At 45.3% G+C, this 15694-nt stretch overlaps 1 protein-coding gene across 1 annotated transcript in view; it reads left to right on the top strand.

Annotated features, from left to right (window-relative positions):
- Nucleotides 1–15694, top strand: part of scn5lab (sodium channel, voltage gated, type V-like, alpha b) — a 220230-nt gene that overhangs the window by 33468 nt on the left and 171068 nt on the right. The window contains exon 2 of the mRNA XM_041879935.1: nucleotides 13168–13476. Coding sequence (XP_041735869.1) covers nucleotides 13210–13476 — 267 coding nt within the window. The 5' untranslated portion in view covers nucleotides 13168–13209. The remainder of the gene's footprint in view (nucleotides 1–13167; nucleotides 13477–15694) is intronic.

Genomic DNA, 15694 nt, shown 5'->3' with positions numbered 1-15694 from the left:
CCAACACCATGGACATCTTGAATCAACACCATGGACATATTGAGCCAACACCATGGGCATCTTAAGCAAACACCATGGGCATCTTGAGCCAACACCATGGACATCTTGAGTGAGGGAGAGAGAGATAAAGAGAGAGAGAAACAGTCATGGATGGTGAAAGACAGAGATGGAAGTAATAAAAACACGTGGGGCAAAATCTTCCCCCATCGTTACACAACAACTCAGCCTCCCAAAGCCTCATGGGATCAAGCAAGCTGAAAAAAATAAGGAAAAAAAAACCTCAAACAAATCAACAATCAACAATGAAGCAACATATTGGCACATTTTAATAATCAAACAGGACACATTTGAATAATCAAACAGTGATTATAAACGCACACACAAGCTGCGTCGGAGGCCAAATTTGAGAGAGTCTGACGCACCAAATCAACTACCCCTACGTGAACCCCCCTCCATTTACAACATGGTCTCAGGGCATTTCATATTATCCTGTATGCAAATCCGGTACGTTAGGTTATATCATGAATGGAATAGCGGTCGTGCAATGTCATACGAATTAGAGGACGTACACTGAGTATACAAAACATTAAGAAATCTTTCCATGAAACAGACTGACCAGGTAAATCCAGGTGAAAGCTATGATCCCTTATTGATGTCACTTGTTAAATCCACTTCAATCAGTGTAGATGAAGGGGAGGAGACAGGTTAAATAATGATTTTTAAGCCTTGAGGCAATTGAAACATGGATTGTGTATGTGTGCCATTCAGAGGGTGAATGGGCAAGACAAAAGATTTAAGTGCCTTTGAACGAGGTATGGTAGTAGGTGCCAGTTGCACCGGTTTGTGTCAAGAACTGCAACGCTGCTGGGTTTTTCACACTCAACAGTTTCCCGTGTGTATCAAGAATGGTCCACCACCCAAAGGACATCCAGCCAATTTGACAGAACTGTGGGAAGTATTGGAGTCAACATGGGCCAGCATCCCTGTGGAACGCTTTCGACACCTTGTAGAGTCCATGCCCCGACGAATTGAGGCTGTTTTGAGGGCAAAGGGGATGGGGAGGGTGCAACTCAATATTAGGAAGGTGTTCCTTATATTTGGTATAGTTAGTGTATAGTATCATACGTCTTACCCGGTCGTACAATAGCATACGAATTGGATGATGTAATTTAACATACGTCTTGGACGACGTATTGTATTGCAGCTTTCTCTGAGACCAGGTTGCTTGTTGCGTCATAACAACCAAGGAGAATTACAGGGAGAATTTACGTTGCCGGTTAGGGGAACTAACAACAATGGTTAGGATCATTTACGTAAAAGGTTAGGAGATCTAAAACGACAAAGATTAGGTGAATTGGGTTAAGTTTAGAATAAGGGTTAGGGGAAATGTTAGCTAAAATGCTATATTTGTCCGCAACTCGAACACGCAACCTTTGGATTGCTAGACGGTCATGAATTACGCCCACCCATCCTCCCCGACCAACCTCCCTTCTTTCATTTCTGTCTAAAGTAACTAGACCATTAGTAGGTATTATACATCTTGGAGGCGCCAGCAATACGTAAAGTATGTTTCGTATGGCTCTGAGGCCAGGCTGCCCTTCAAGCCTCTTTATTTCTTTTCTTCTCTTCCCCTGTGGTCACAGCGAGGGAGTTGATTAGACAGAGGGTTCAGTTCGGGTGCAGTTGTCTTGCCCAGATGAATAATCTGTCACGAGGTGGAACGAGGGGGTCACCAGTCATCGATGACAGTGTTTTGCCTCCATCCCCTTGTTAGTTAAGCATGTAACGGCTTTGGGGGAGGGACAGGGTGTGTGCACTGTGCACATATTTGTGTGCGTTTGTGTGTGTGTGTGTGTGTGTGTACAGTATGCATGTGTGCGTGTGTGTCTTGAAAGAAGGGAGCTAGATTAAAGACAAACTGTAATCCTATAGGGATTTAAGGTCTCAATAATAACTAACTGATGATAAAGAAGCCTTCGGTTAAGATGCCAGCAACATTGATTAAGCATAATCCCTTTTTTCCCCTTATCACGGTGACTATGGAATCAATTTAACAAAGCCTGTATTTTGTGAAAGGCAGTGTTTTTCCTAGTTACTGTTTTCTTTGAAAACTGAGCATCAAGGTTAGAGGTGCACCACACACTTATGATGAAGAATTTCGCCTCTGCCAATCTATGTTGACCGTGGTATGTGAGTGTGAGAATTTGATCACATGCACCCAAGCCTCTGTCCATTGCCCATCCATCTCAAGAGATATCTGGAGTAGTTTACTCTGCTTGAATCATAGAATAAATCGGCAATTGCACAATAACACTACAAATAATGGTTCTTATCTACAAACATTCTTTTTTCACATTTCCGGATTGAACGGTTTATATCAAACGCATCCCCTTCCAGGCTACCATACGATGGTAAGACGTGAACATCTAAAGGTCTAAAGACGAGTCATGCTACAGCACCATTCAGTCCCCTCAGGCTTATGGCTCTTCTTACATCCCAGTTGTAATGTTCTAATAGGAAACCTAGATGAATAATGCTGACAGCCTGTAAAGTGACTCTATGCTTCAGCTGGATATGCTGGATTGAGGCCCTGACTGAGCCCTTAGCTGCCATAGCCTCTGGCACCGCTGGTACACTGCTCCTCCATGTGTTGCTCTTTACTGCTGATTTCCCAAAGGGATACCAGGTCAATCCCCAGTCCCAGGATAGAGGAGTTTGGGGTGGGGGCAGAGGGTGGTGGGGTAGTGGGGTGGTGGGCTTGACCCCAGCGCTGAAGTTAGGGGCCAGGTCTCCCTTGCAAAAGTGGTATTTTGACCTCGATGGGACAGCCTGTTAAAATAATGATTAGATAAATAATTAATTTATGTCTGAGGTTTATGTCTTATTTAATAGGGATTCCTGGGTTATGGAACAATAGCTAGGTTGTGTTCAATGAGGTGAAATGTTCATAACATTCTAATTCTACTGAACAGACAATCGTATCTGCTCTTTACAATATATTTCTATGTCTTTCTATTTCTATTTTTCATCCCATTAGATAGTTTCAACGTCAGTCAACCTGCATGACTTGTGTAATGTTCTTGACCAGGACTGAGGTCTTTATGTCACTTTTGTCAATCGGGGTCGGAATCATACAAGATAAACTAAACATCAATTACATATGGTATGTGGATTGTGTTGCATCAGAAGTATAGAAATGCCAGTATGAGAGGATTGTATTACAGAGCCAAGAAATAGACACAGGATCTCTCCTTGAAATGAGTTCTGAATGGCTCTCTGCTTCCACTATATATTTCCCTCCTGTCTCTCTATCTGCCGCCCCATAATGCTGAAACTGGCCCAGTCCTGTTTGTTGTCGCACCGGGTTTTTCCATGCAAAGAAGCATCCATCTGATATTCTCTGCTCTTGCCCAGTTGTTTTTGTGAGTGTACTTCTGTGTGTGTGTGTGTGTGTGTGTGTCTGTGTATGAATGTGTTTGTGTGAGAGAGACGGAGAGAGAGAAAGAGAGAGAGAAAGAAACAGAGAGAACACACACGTGTATGTGTGTGTGTATGTGTGTGTGTGCAGTGGGCAAGCTGTTATAAATCATCAACATCAGGGCTCACATCAGGCCCACAAGCTACATGCTCCTATCCTCAGGTACCCCCCCTTTTGTTCAGGATTCTCTTTAGACGTCTGCACTCAAGTGCTGCAGCTGAAAGACCAGAGCGGCGCAGGCAGCGAGCCTTTGAAATGAATCAGAGGCCCATTTAACTTGTTCAATACCCCTAGTGACATACATAGTGCACTTTAGTGGATCAACCCTATTTTTGGAGGGAATTGCATTTGCCTAAACGGGCTCTTGGTCAAGCCTGACGAGCTGTCCTTTACATTTAATTAACTCCAGATATGCTGAGTGCTGGTCCTACAGGGTGCTAGACTACAGGGTGTTAGACTACAGGTCACTAGACTATAGGGTGCTCGACTACTGGGTGTTAGACTACAGGTCACTAGACTACAGGGTGCTAGACTACTGGGTGTTAGACTACAGGTCACTAGACTACAGGTCATTAGACTAAAGCGTGTTAGACTATAGGGTGCTCGACTACAGGTCGCTGGACTACAGGTCACTAGACTACAGGTCAGTAGACTACAGGGTGCTAGACTACAGGGTGCTAGACTACAGGTTGCTTACAGTGTGCTAGACTACAGGGTGATAGACTTCAGGTCACTAGACTACAGGGTGCTAGACTACAGGGTGCTAGACTACAGGTTGCTTACGGGATGCTAGACTACAGGGTGCTAGACTACAGGTCACTAGACTACAGGGTGCTAGACTACAGGTCACTAGACTACAGGTCACTAGACTACAGGGTGCTAGACTACAGGGTGCTAGACTACAGGTCACTAGACTACAGGGTGCTAGACTACAGGTCACTAGACTACAGGGTGCTAGACTACAGTTCACTAGACTACAGGTCACTAGACTACAGGGTGCTAGACTACAGGTCACTAGACTACAGGGTGCTAGACTACAGGTCACTAGACTGCAGGGTGCTAGACTACAGGGTGCTAGACTACATGTCACTAGACTACAGGGTTCTAGACTACAGGTCACTAGACTACAGGGTGCTAGACTACAGGTCACTAGACTACAGTTCACTAGACTACAGGTCACTAGACTACAGGGTGCTAGACTACAGGTCACTAGACTACAGGGTGCTAGACTACAGGTCACTAGACTACAGGTCACTAGACTACAGGGTGCTAGACTACAGGTCACTAGACTACAGGTCACTAGACTACAGGGTGCTAGACTACAGGTCACTAGACTACAGTTCACTAGACTACAGGTCACTAGACTACAGTGTGCTAGACTACAGGTCACTAGACTACAGGGTGCTAGACTACAGGTCACTAGACTACAGGTCACTAGACTACAGAGTACTAGACTACAGGTCACTAGACTACAGGTCACTAGACTACAGGGTGTTAGACTACTGGGTGTTAGACTACAGGTCACTAGACTACAGGGTGCTAGACTACTGGGTGTTAGACTACAGGTCACTATACTACAGGGTGTTAGACTACAGGTCACTAGACTACAGGGTGTTAGACTACAGGTCACTATACTACAGGGTGCTAGACTACAGGTCACTAGACTACAGGGTGTTAGACTACATGGGGCTAGACTACAGGTCACTAGACTACAGGGTGTTAGACTACAGGGTGCTAGACTACAGGGTGTTAGACTACAGGGTGCTAGACTACAGGTCGCTGGACTACAGGTCACTAGACTACAGGTCACTAGACTTCAGGTCACTAGACTACAGGGTGCTAGACTACAGGGTGCTAGACTTCAGGTCACTAGACTACAGGGTGCTAGACTACAGGGTGCTAGACTACAGGTTGCTTACGGGGTGCTAGACTACAGGGTGCTAGACTACAGGTCACTAGACTACAGGGTGCTAGAATACAGTTCACTAGACTACAGGTCACTAGACTACAGGGTGCTAGACTACAAGGTGCTAGACTACAGGTCACTAGACTACAGGTCACTAGACTACAGGGTGTTAGACTACTGGGTGTTAGACTACAGGTCACTAGACTACAGGGTGCTAGACTACTGGGTGTTAGACTACAGGTCACTATACTACAGGGTGTTAGACTACAGGTCACTAGACTACAGGGTGTTAGACTACAGGTCACTATACTACAGGGTGCTAGACTACAGGTCACTAGACTACAGGGTGTTAGACTACATGGGGCTAGACTACAGGTCACTAGACTACAGGGTGTTAGACTACAGGGTGCTAGACTACAGGGTGTTAGACTACAGGGTGCTAGACTACAGTTTGCTGGACTACAGGTCACTAGACTACAGGTCACTAGACTACAGGGTGCTAGACTACAGGGTGCTGGACTACAGGTCACTAAACTACAGGATGCTAGACTACAGGGTGCTAGACTACAGGTTGCTTACGGGATGCTAGACTACAGGGTGCTAGACTACAGGTCACTAGACTACAGGGTGCTAGACTACAGGTCACTAGACTACAGGTCACTAGACTACAGGGTGCTAGACTACAGGGTGCTAGACTACAGGTCACTAGACTACAGGGTGCTAGACTACAGGTCACTAGACTACAGGGTGCTAGACTACAGTTCACTAGACTACAGGTCACTAGACTACAGGGTGCTAGACTACAGGTCACTAGACTACAGGATGCTAGACTACAGGTCACTAGACTGCAGGGTGCTAGACTACAGGGTGCTAGACTACATGTCACTAGACTACATGGTGCTAGACTACAGGTCACTAGACTACAGGGTGCTAGACTACAGGTCACTAGACTACAGTTCACTAGACTACAGGTCACTAGACTACAGGGTGCTAGACTACAGGTCACTAGACTACAGGGTGCTAGACTACAGGTCACTAGACTACAGGTCACTAGACTACAGAGTGCTAGACTACAGGTCACTAGACTACAGTTCACTAGACTACAGGTCACTAGACTACAGGGTGCTAGACTACAGGTCACTAGACTACAGGGTGCTAGACTACAGGGTGCTAGACTACAGGTCACTAGACTACAGAGTGATAGACTACAGGTCACTAGACTACAGGTCACTAGACTACAGGGTGTTAGACTACTGGGTGTTAGACTACAGGTCACTAGACTACAGGGTGCTAGACTACAGGTCACTAGACTACAGGGTGCTAGACTACAGGTCACTAGACTGCAGGGTGCTAGACTACAGGGTGCTAGACTACATGTCACTAGACTACAGGGTGCTAGACTACAGGTCACTAGACTACAGGGTGCTGGACTACAGGTCACTAGACTACAGTTCACTAGACTACAGGTTACTAGACTACAGGGTGCTAGACTACAGGTCACTAGACTACAGGGTGCTAGACTACAGGTCACTAGACTACAGGTCACTAGACTACAGGGTGCTAGACTACAGGTCACTAGACTACAGTTCACTAGACTACAGGTCACTAGACTACAGTGTGCTAGACTACAGGTCACTAGACTACAGGGTGCTAGACTACAGGTCACTAGACAACAGGTCACTAGACTACAGAGTGCTAGACTACAGGTCACTAGACTACAGGTCACTAGACTACAGGGTGTTAGACTACTGGGTGTTAGACTACAGGTCACTAGACTACAGGGTGCTAGACTACTGGGTGTTAGACTACAGGTCACTATACTACAGGGTGTAGACTACAGGTCACTAGACTACAGGGTGTTAGACTACATTTCACTAGACTACAGGGTGTAAGACTACATTTCACTAGACTACAGGTCACTAGACTACAGGGTGTTAGACTACAGGGTGCTAGACTACAGGGTGTTAGACTACAGGGTGCTAGACTACAGGTCGCTGGACTACAGGTCACTAGACTACAGGTCACTAGACTTCAGGTCACTAGACTGCATGGTGCTAGACTACAGGGTGCTAGACTTCAGGTCCCTAGACTACAGGGTGCTAGACTACAGGGTGCTAGACTACAGGTTGCTTACGCGGTGCTAGACTACAGGGTGCTAGACTACAGGTCACTAGACTACAGGGTGCTAGACTACAGTTCACTAGACTACAGGTCACTAGACTACAGGGTGCTAGACTACAGGGTGCTAGACTACAGGTCACTAGACTACAGGTCACTAGACTACAGGGTGTTAGACTACTGGGTGTTAGACTACAGGTCACTAGACTACAGGGTGCTAGACTACTGGGTGTTAGACTACAGGTCACTAGACTACAGGGTGTTAGACTACAGGTCACTATACTACAGGGTGCTAGACTACAGGTCACTAGACTACAGGGTGTTAGACTACATGGGGCTAGACTACAGGTCACTAGACTACAGGGTGTTAGACTACAGGGTGCTAGACTACAGGGTGTTAGACTACAGGGTGCTAGACTACAGTTCGCTGGACTACAGGTCACTACACTACAGGTCACTAGACTACAGGGTGCTAGACTACAGGGTGCTAGACTACAGGTTGCTTATAGGGTGCTAGACTACAGGGTGCTAGACTTCAGGTCACTAGACTACAGGGTGCTAGACTACAGGGTGCTAGACTTCAGGTCACGAGACTACAGGGTGCTAGACTACAGGGTGCTAGACTACAGGTTGCTTACAGGGTGCTAGACTACAGGGTTCTAGACTACAGGTCACTAGACTACAGGGTGCTAGACTACAGTTCACTAGACTACAGGTCACTAGACGGCAGGGTGCTAGACTACAGGGTGCTAGACTACAGGTCACTAGACTACATGTCACTAGACAACAGTGTGCTAGACTACAGTTCACTAGACTACAGGTCACTAGACTACACGGTGCTAGACTACAGGTCACTAGACTACAGGGTGCTAGACTACAGGTCACTAGACTACATGTCACTAGACTACAGTGTGCTAGACTACAGTTCACTAGACTACAGGTCACTAGACTACACGGTGCTAGACTACAGGTCACTAGACTACAGGTCACTAGACTACAGGGAGCTAGACTACAGGGTGCTAGACTACATGTCACTAGACTACAGGGTTATTGACTACAGGGTGCTAGACTACAGGGTTCTAGACTACATGTTGCTAGACTTTACACTTACAGAGCAGAAATAACGCTGTTTTTATAATGCAGTAAAAACAAAGTGTTGTGGTATACTTACAGGATTCAATCATCTGGACTGGCCTAGCGGTAGCTTCCCAAATAATGAATACAGAGGTTGTGTTTATGTATGTTTTTGTGTGTGTGTGTGTGTGTGTGTGTGTGTGTGTATGTGTGTGTGTGTCTTTCTCTGTGTCTGTGCTCTGTAACCTCCTTGGGGGTGACCTGTGACTGTGTAGCATGGTTACCAGGGTTACCAGGGTTACCAGGTCTCTGATTTGTGTCGAGAACAATGGCAGCCCTGACCACCAGGCACTAGAGACAATCAATGTAAATAATACATTTGTCACGCCCTGACTCAGGGGACGGTTATTTGTTGAGTCAGGGTGTGTATATTTCGTGTTGTGTTTATTTCTATGTTTAGTTTCTAGATCGTTTAGATCTATGTTGGCCAGGGTGGTTCCCAATCAGAGGCAGCTGTAGCTCGTTGTCTCTGATTGGGGACCATACTTAGGCAGCCGTTTGGCACCAGTCTGTGTGGGATCTTGTTCCGTGTAAGGTATGTTGTTTGTGTGCTACCTTGGACTTCACGTTTCGTTTGTTGTTTTGTCGTGTGTTCAGTACGTGAATAAATATGAATACATATCACGCTGCGCCTTGGTCCTTCTTGTTAAGTGTACCGTTGTTGATAGTGTACTATAAATGTTTTGCAACAGAAATTGAAAATAAGTGTTTCTTATTGGATGAGTCCAAGTAGTCCCTCCCTGTTTCTATCCGTTTTCTTCCATTTGGTGACTACTGACCCTGGTTCTCCCTTCTGCTTGACTTTGTGTTGTGATGTTAGAGTGATGACTACATGCGCACAATCACACATACAAGGTCAAAATGCCTATCCACGGTACTATATATATTTTTGACTGCACTATAAAAACAAGGTGCTATCTAGAACCTCAAAGGGTTCTTCGGGCTGTCCCCATAGGAGAACCCTTTGAAGAACCCTTTTTGGTTCCAGGTAGACCCCTTTTGGCTTCCATGTAGAACCCTTTCTACAGAGGGTTCTACATGGAAACCAAAAGGGTTCTACCTGGAACCAAAAATAGTTATCCTATGGGGACAGCTGAAGAACCCTTTTGGAACCATTTTTTTCTAAGTGTAGACATGACAAATGACAGGAGAAAGGAAATAAGCCGTGCATTTGTTGCTTGTGTTGAATGTACAGTACAGTATATTACAGTACATTACAGTACATTACAGTACATTACAGTACATTACAGTACATTACAGTACATTACAGTACAGTCATTCTGCATCAGTGGTGATGTGTTATCAGGATATCCGAGTCTGGGATGCCTATTCTCTTCGCTCCGTTAGGTGTCTTGTCTCTTCAAATAGCATCTCTGGGCTCCATAACTACAAAGCATTAGAAGCTGAGGCATTCATTGATATACACTGTACATGCACACACATAACAATTTGATTTATGATACACAAAAACACATTATTAACTGAAGCGCTCATTGAATTATCTTCATCTCGAATATTTTCCCAAATACACATGAATCCTGTACTGGTGGTTACTAAGATAATTATCTAGGTTATAAAAATGGGGTCAAATAGGAACGTGAATAACCAGAGCTGGATGTGAAAACATGGACACATGAGAGAGGCAGGATTCTGTCAAAGCAAAGGTTGAGATTATGCTGCGAGAGAGAGAAAAGCAACCCAAGCGTACTGGCATTTTGTTCAGCCCTTCACAATGTCCATTGCATCAGGGTCCGGGGCATTGCAGGCCACCCGGATGCAGTTAATAGCCGAAATGGTATGGAAGTAAAAGGGGAGACTTCACATGCATGGTATACAGGTGCAGGGGGCCACACAAAGGCCATGGAATCCCACACAGATTGATTTAACCCGTTTATAAAGCTGCAAAACACGAAGGGATATTTATGTCATAGGCTTTAATGCAGGTCAGGCCTGATATATTGTATAACATGTATAATATCTTAATGTGCGATTGACACTCATTGAAATACTGCATTTGATAACTCTTTTCATGGGGGTATTGACCCAGAAAGTGATTTCTGATTAAACATATTCAGTAACACTTTATGAGCAGTTATTGTCACGTATGTTGTGCAGTACAATAAGGCGTTATGAATGTGTTTGCATTATATGAAGAGGGTATTCATGGGATGTGTTGCCAGATAGTTTTATATTTTCAATGAAGTTGTCATCTTCTGAGCCTGTATTAATATGGAAACTTATAGGTAAGGCCTTAGGCAGGTCTAAAGTGGCTATAGTGATTATTTTGATATTTTATTCTCTAGTGAGCAGGTTGCTACCTGATTGAAAGACTGTATAAGTCTCCAGACTCTGATGGACTGAGGTTGTAAGCTGAGATAAATGGGACATCAGGTGCTCTTTTGATGTGGACTCTCACGAGGAACAACATGAAGAAACGCATGAATGGATGAAAAATGAGGCCTGTCCAATCATTCAATTAGAATACAAAACAGATGCCGTAGTCTGTGCACGGAAGTTTGTGCACCCACACAAACACGCGTACAGGCATTCACACACATACACATGCATACACACACACACACACACACACACACACACACACACACACACACACACACCATTACACACCCACACCAAGCATTAAGACAATAGTGCCACAATCTATTTTGGCGACAGAATAACTGTCCTCGTCTGAAGTGATGATGTGAGTGAATGGGAGGCAATATCAATGACAATGACAACTGTTTCATTATGATAACCCCCCCAAGCTTGGTCTATCTGTACAGTACGATAGCAGCCAAATAGGACATTAAACCTTTTACTGCAGTGGGCTAAATCAGGGTCACACAGTGTTTCTTGGTAGTCTTAAACAAATCTACTTTGAAACAAAAGTCTACACCTCACACACAAAAAAAAGAAGACCCCTGTACCATGTCAGATGTAGAGTTGAAATGTATTACATTTGGAGTTTAGATCCCAATATTACACTTTATATACAGTGCATTCGAAAAGTATTCAGACCCCTTGACTTTTTCCACATTTTGTTACCTTACAGCCTTTTTCTAAAATTGATTAAATAAACAATGTTCCTCGTTAATCTACACACAATACTGCATAATGACAAAGCAAAAAAAGTTTATTTGAAATTTCTGCAAATGTATTACAAATAAAAAACAGAAATACCTTATTTACATAAGTATTAAGACCCTTTGTTATAAGACTTGAAATTGAGCTCAGGTGCATCCTGTTTCCATTGATCATCCTTGAGATGTTTCAACAACTTGATTGGAGTCTACCTGTGATAAATTCAATTGATTGGACATGATTTGGAGAGGCACACACCAGTCTATATAAGGTCCCACAGTTGACAGTGCACGTCAGAGCAAAAACCAAGCCACGAGGTTGAAGGAATTGTCCGTAGAGTTCCGAGAGAGGATTGTGTCAAGGCACAGATCTGGGGAAGGGTACCAAAACATTTCTGCAGCATTGAAGGTCCCCAAGAACACAGTGGCCTCCATCATGCTTAAATGGAAGAATTTTGGAACCACCAAGACTCTTCCTAGAGCTGGCCGCCCGGCCAAACTGAGCAATCGGGGGAGAAGGGCCTTGGTCAGAGAGGTGACCAAGAACCTGATGGTCCCTACGGTGAAGCATGGTGGTGGCAGCATCATGCTGTGGAGATGTTTTTCAGCGGCAGGGACTGGGAGACTAGTCAGGATCGAGCTAAAGATGAATGGAGCAAAGTACAGAGAGATCCTTGTGGAAAACCTGCTCCAGAGTTCTCAGGACCTCAGACAGGGATGAAGGTTCACCTTCCTTCCACAGGACAACGACCCTAAGCCAAGACAACGCAGGAGTGGCTTCGGGACAAGTCTCTGAATGTCCTTGAGTGGCCCAGCCAGAGCCCGGACTTGAACCAGATCAAACATGTATAGAGAGACCTGAAAATAGCTGTGCAGCGACTCTCCCTATCCAACCTGACAGAGCGTGAGAGGTTCTACAGAGAAGAATGGGAGAAACTCCCCAAATACAGGTGTGCCAAGCTTGTAGCGTCATACCCAATAAGACTTGAGGCTTTAATCGCTGCCAAAGGTGCTTCAACAAAGTACTGAGTAAAGGGTCTGAATACTTATGTAAATTGAATATATCTGGTTTTTATCTTTAATAATTCCCCCAAAAAAAAAAAAAAAGTTTTTGCTTTGTCATTATTGGGTATTGTGTGGAGATTGATGAGGGATAAAACAAAAACAAAAAAAATGTATTAATTATGAAATTATGAAAAATATTAATAACATTCCACCCATGAGGCCACTAGAGGGCGATTTGGTTATTTGACTGCAGGAAAGGGTTCTATGTTAACTGAGGTCTGCTTTTAGGAGTGATACCCCTGTGTGACTGCCCTGTTGATTACCTCTCTCTATGTCTTTCTATCTCCCACACCCTACTCCCTCTCCCTATCACCTCCTCCCTACTCCCTACTCTCCCTCCCTCTCTCTATCTCTCTCTTTCCCTCCCCTCTCCCCCCTGGTAGCTGGTGAAGTCAACCCTAGGACAGGAGACTCAGGATGAGAAGATGGCCACCCTGCTGCTACCACCGGGTCCTGACAGCTTGCACCGGTTCTCCCGGGAGTCTCTGGCTGCCGTGGAGCAGCGGATCGCAGAGGAAGAGGCCCGGCGCACCAAGCACTACCAGGAGGACCTGGGAGACGTGGAGCTGCCCCGGCCCCGGGCCGACCTGGAGGCTGGCAAACAGCTGCCGCGCATCTTCGGCGACATCCCCGCCGGCCTGGTGGGCGTCCCACTGGAGGACTTTGACCCGTTCTACTTCAAGAACCACAGAGTGAGCTCTGGGGGGTGATGGTGGTGGGAGAATGGGAGGAGCTGTGTGTGTGTGTGTGTGTGTGTGTGTGGGTGTGTGGGTGTGTGTGTGTTTGTGTGTGTGCGTGAGGTGGTGGGTGTCTCTCTCTCAAGTGTCCTTGTACTTGTGTTCGAATGCCTGTGAGTGTTGAATGTGTATCTAAGAACATGTCACCTCTTATATCATCACTGACATTGCTTTCCTTTGTCTATTGGACCTCCTAGAAGGATTTCGTCTTTAGTACCGTTCCAATTACTGGAACATCTTCCTGTGTTCTTTTATTCATCTGAACCAATTTCCCCTTCTGAAACACATCTCTGATGTACTCACAGTGACCATCCTTATAGCTCTGAAATGGTGTGTGTGTGTGTGTGTGCATGTGCGTGTGTGTGTCATCATTCTTAATGGAAACTGTCTGTGGCCTTTGAGGACGGGTTGAAAGGATTCCCCATGTCCATGTTTGGGCCCTGTGACTGGGCCTGTTTGGGCTGATGATTCAGGATATGTGTGTGTGTACGTGCACGTGCGCGCGCGTGCACGTATGTGTGTTCGCAGGATGCAAAAGGTAGGACTGACTTATGAATGAAAGGATAAGTCAGACAGACAGACAGACTGATGATGGTTTAGTGTTGCCTCCACTATCAGTTTCTCACACAGTCCTTCTTCCTTAATAACAGTTTTGAAATGGGGTTGTGTGTCCCCAACTGTGTAGACTGGAGGGTGCCTCATCAAGTCATTCTATACAGTATATCTCCCAGAATGGCACATTTTTGTTCCAGCCCAGCACCAGCACATCCATATTGAACTACTCAATTAATCGTCAAGCCGCTTGATAAGTTGAATTAGGTGTGTTAGTGCTGGGCTGGAACAAGAATGTGCAACCCTGGGGGTACTGTAGGACAGTAGTTGAGAAAAACATGTATTCCAGGATGTGAATATTAAGCTTTTAAGCTGGTGGATAAATCTAATTGAACTGACAGCTATGGCCGTAGTTGGTGTGGCATGAGTTGGATTTAAGTGATTTGAGTGTGTAGCAATTGAGGACATAACATTTGATTTGATTTAATCAGTTGCCCAGGGAGTGGAAATTGTACCGTTACAGTATGTGAAAAGGACAGAGGCTAGAGTACTGGTTTTAAGGTTGTCACGCCCTGACTCAGGGGACGCTTATATGTTGAGTCAGGGTGTGTATATTTCCTTGTTGTGCTTTTTCTATGTTGTCGATCTAGTATGTGTGGATCTATGTTGGCCGGTGTGGTTCCCAATCAGAGGCAGCTGTCGCTCGTTGTCTCTGATTTGGGACCATACTTAGGCAGCCTATTGGCACTGTCTAGTTGTGGGATCTTGTTCCGTGTAAGGTATGTTGTGTGTGCTACCTTGGACGTCACGTTTCATTTGTTGTTTTGTTGTGGTGTTTATCAGTAAATAAACATGTACGTATATCACGCTGCGCCTTGGTCTGACCCGTCCTTCAACGAACGTGACAAAGGTGCTCAGTTTTAAAATTGGCCTTTCAAAATTCATCAGTCAGGAGCTTTGGTTGGTGGATACAGAGGGAGGCTGAGGTCTGTAGAGCTAGTTCTCCTGGGGATAGATAGTTTTCCTGGGGATAGAGGACATGTCAGGTGGATACAGTTGTGGGTCCTCTCCTCACTTTCCTCTCTCTTCCTCAATGTTTCTGCCTCTTCCCCCCCTCCCCTCACTCTCTCTCTCCCCATCCCTCCTGCACCCCCCCCCTCTCTCTGTCTGTCTCTTTCTCTCTCTCTCTCTAACTCTCCCTCAATCTCTCTCTCCCCATCCCTCCTGCACCCCTTTCTCTGTCTCTCTCTCTCTCTCTCTCTCTCTCTCTCTCTCTCTCTCTCTCTCTCTCTCTCTCTCTCTCTCTCTCTCTCTGTCCCTCCTCCCTCTCCTCCAGAGGATAAGAGCTCCTGCTAATTTCCCAAAGGTTTTGTAGGGGAATGGAACAAATAAACCAAACCAAACCAACCTCATTGTTTACCTTAACCGGCACAGGCCATCTGATAATCCAATAGGTCTATGCAAGCCCACACCGACAGAGAGTGGATAGACCTGCTGGTACTATATGAACTACATTTTAAGAGATGTTTTCAGATGACTATGAAAGCTTGGGATGTGGACTCATCATTAGTCTGTTTAGAGATCTGAATACATCGGACCAGGGTTGCAAAATTCCAGTAAC

This window comes from Coregonus clupeaformis, chromosome 7, assembly GCF_020615455.1.
Source record: "Coregonus clupeaformis isolate EN_2021a chromosome 7, ASM2061545v1, whole genome shotgun sequence".
Lineage (NCBI taxonomy): Eukaryota > Metazoa > Chordata > Actinopteri > Salmoniformes > Salmonidae > Coregonus > Coregonus clupeaformis.
Note: the sequence above shows the minus strand (reverse complement) of the source record. Positions and strands in the feature narration are given on the sequence as shown.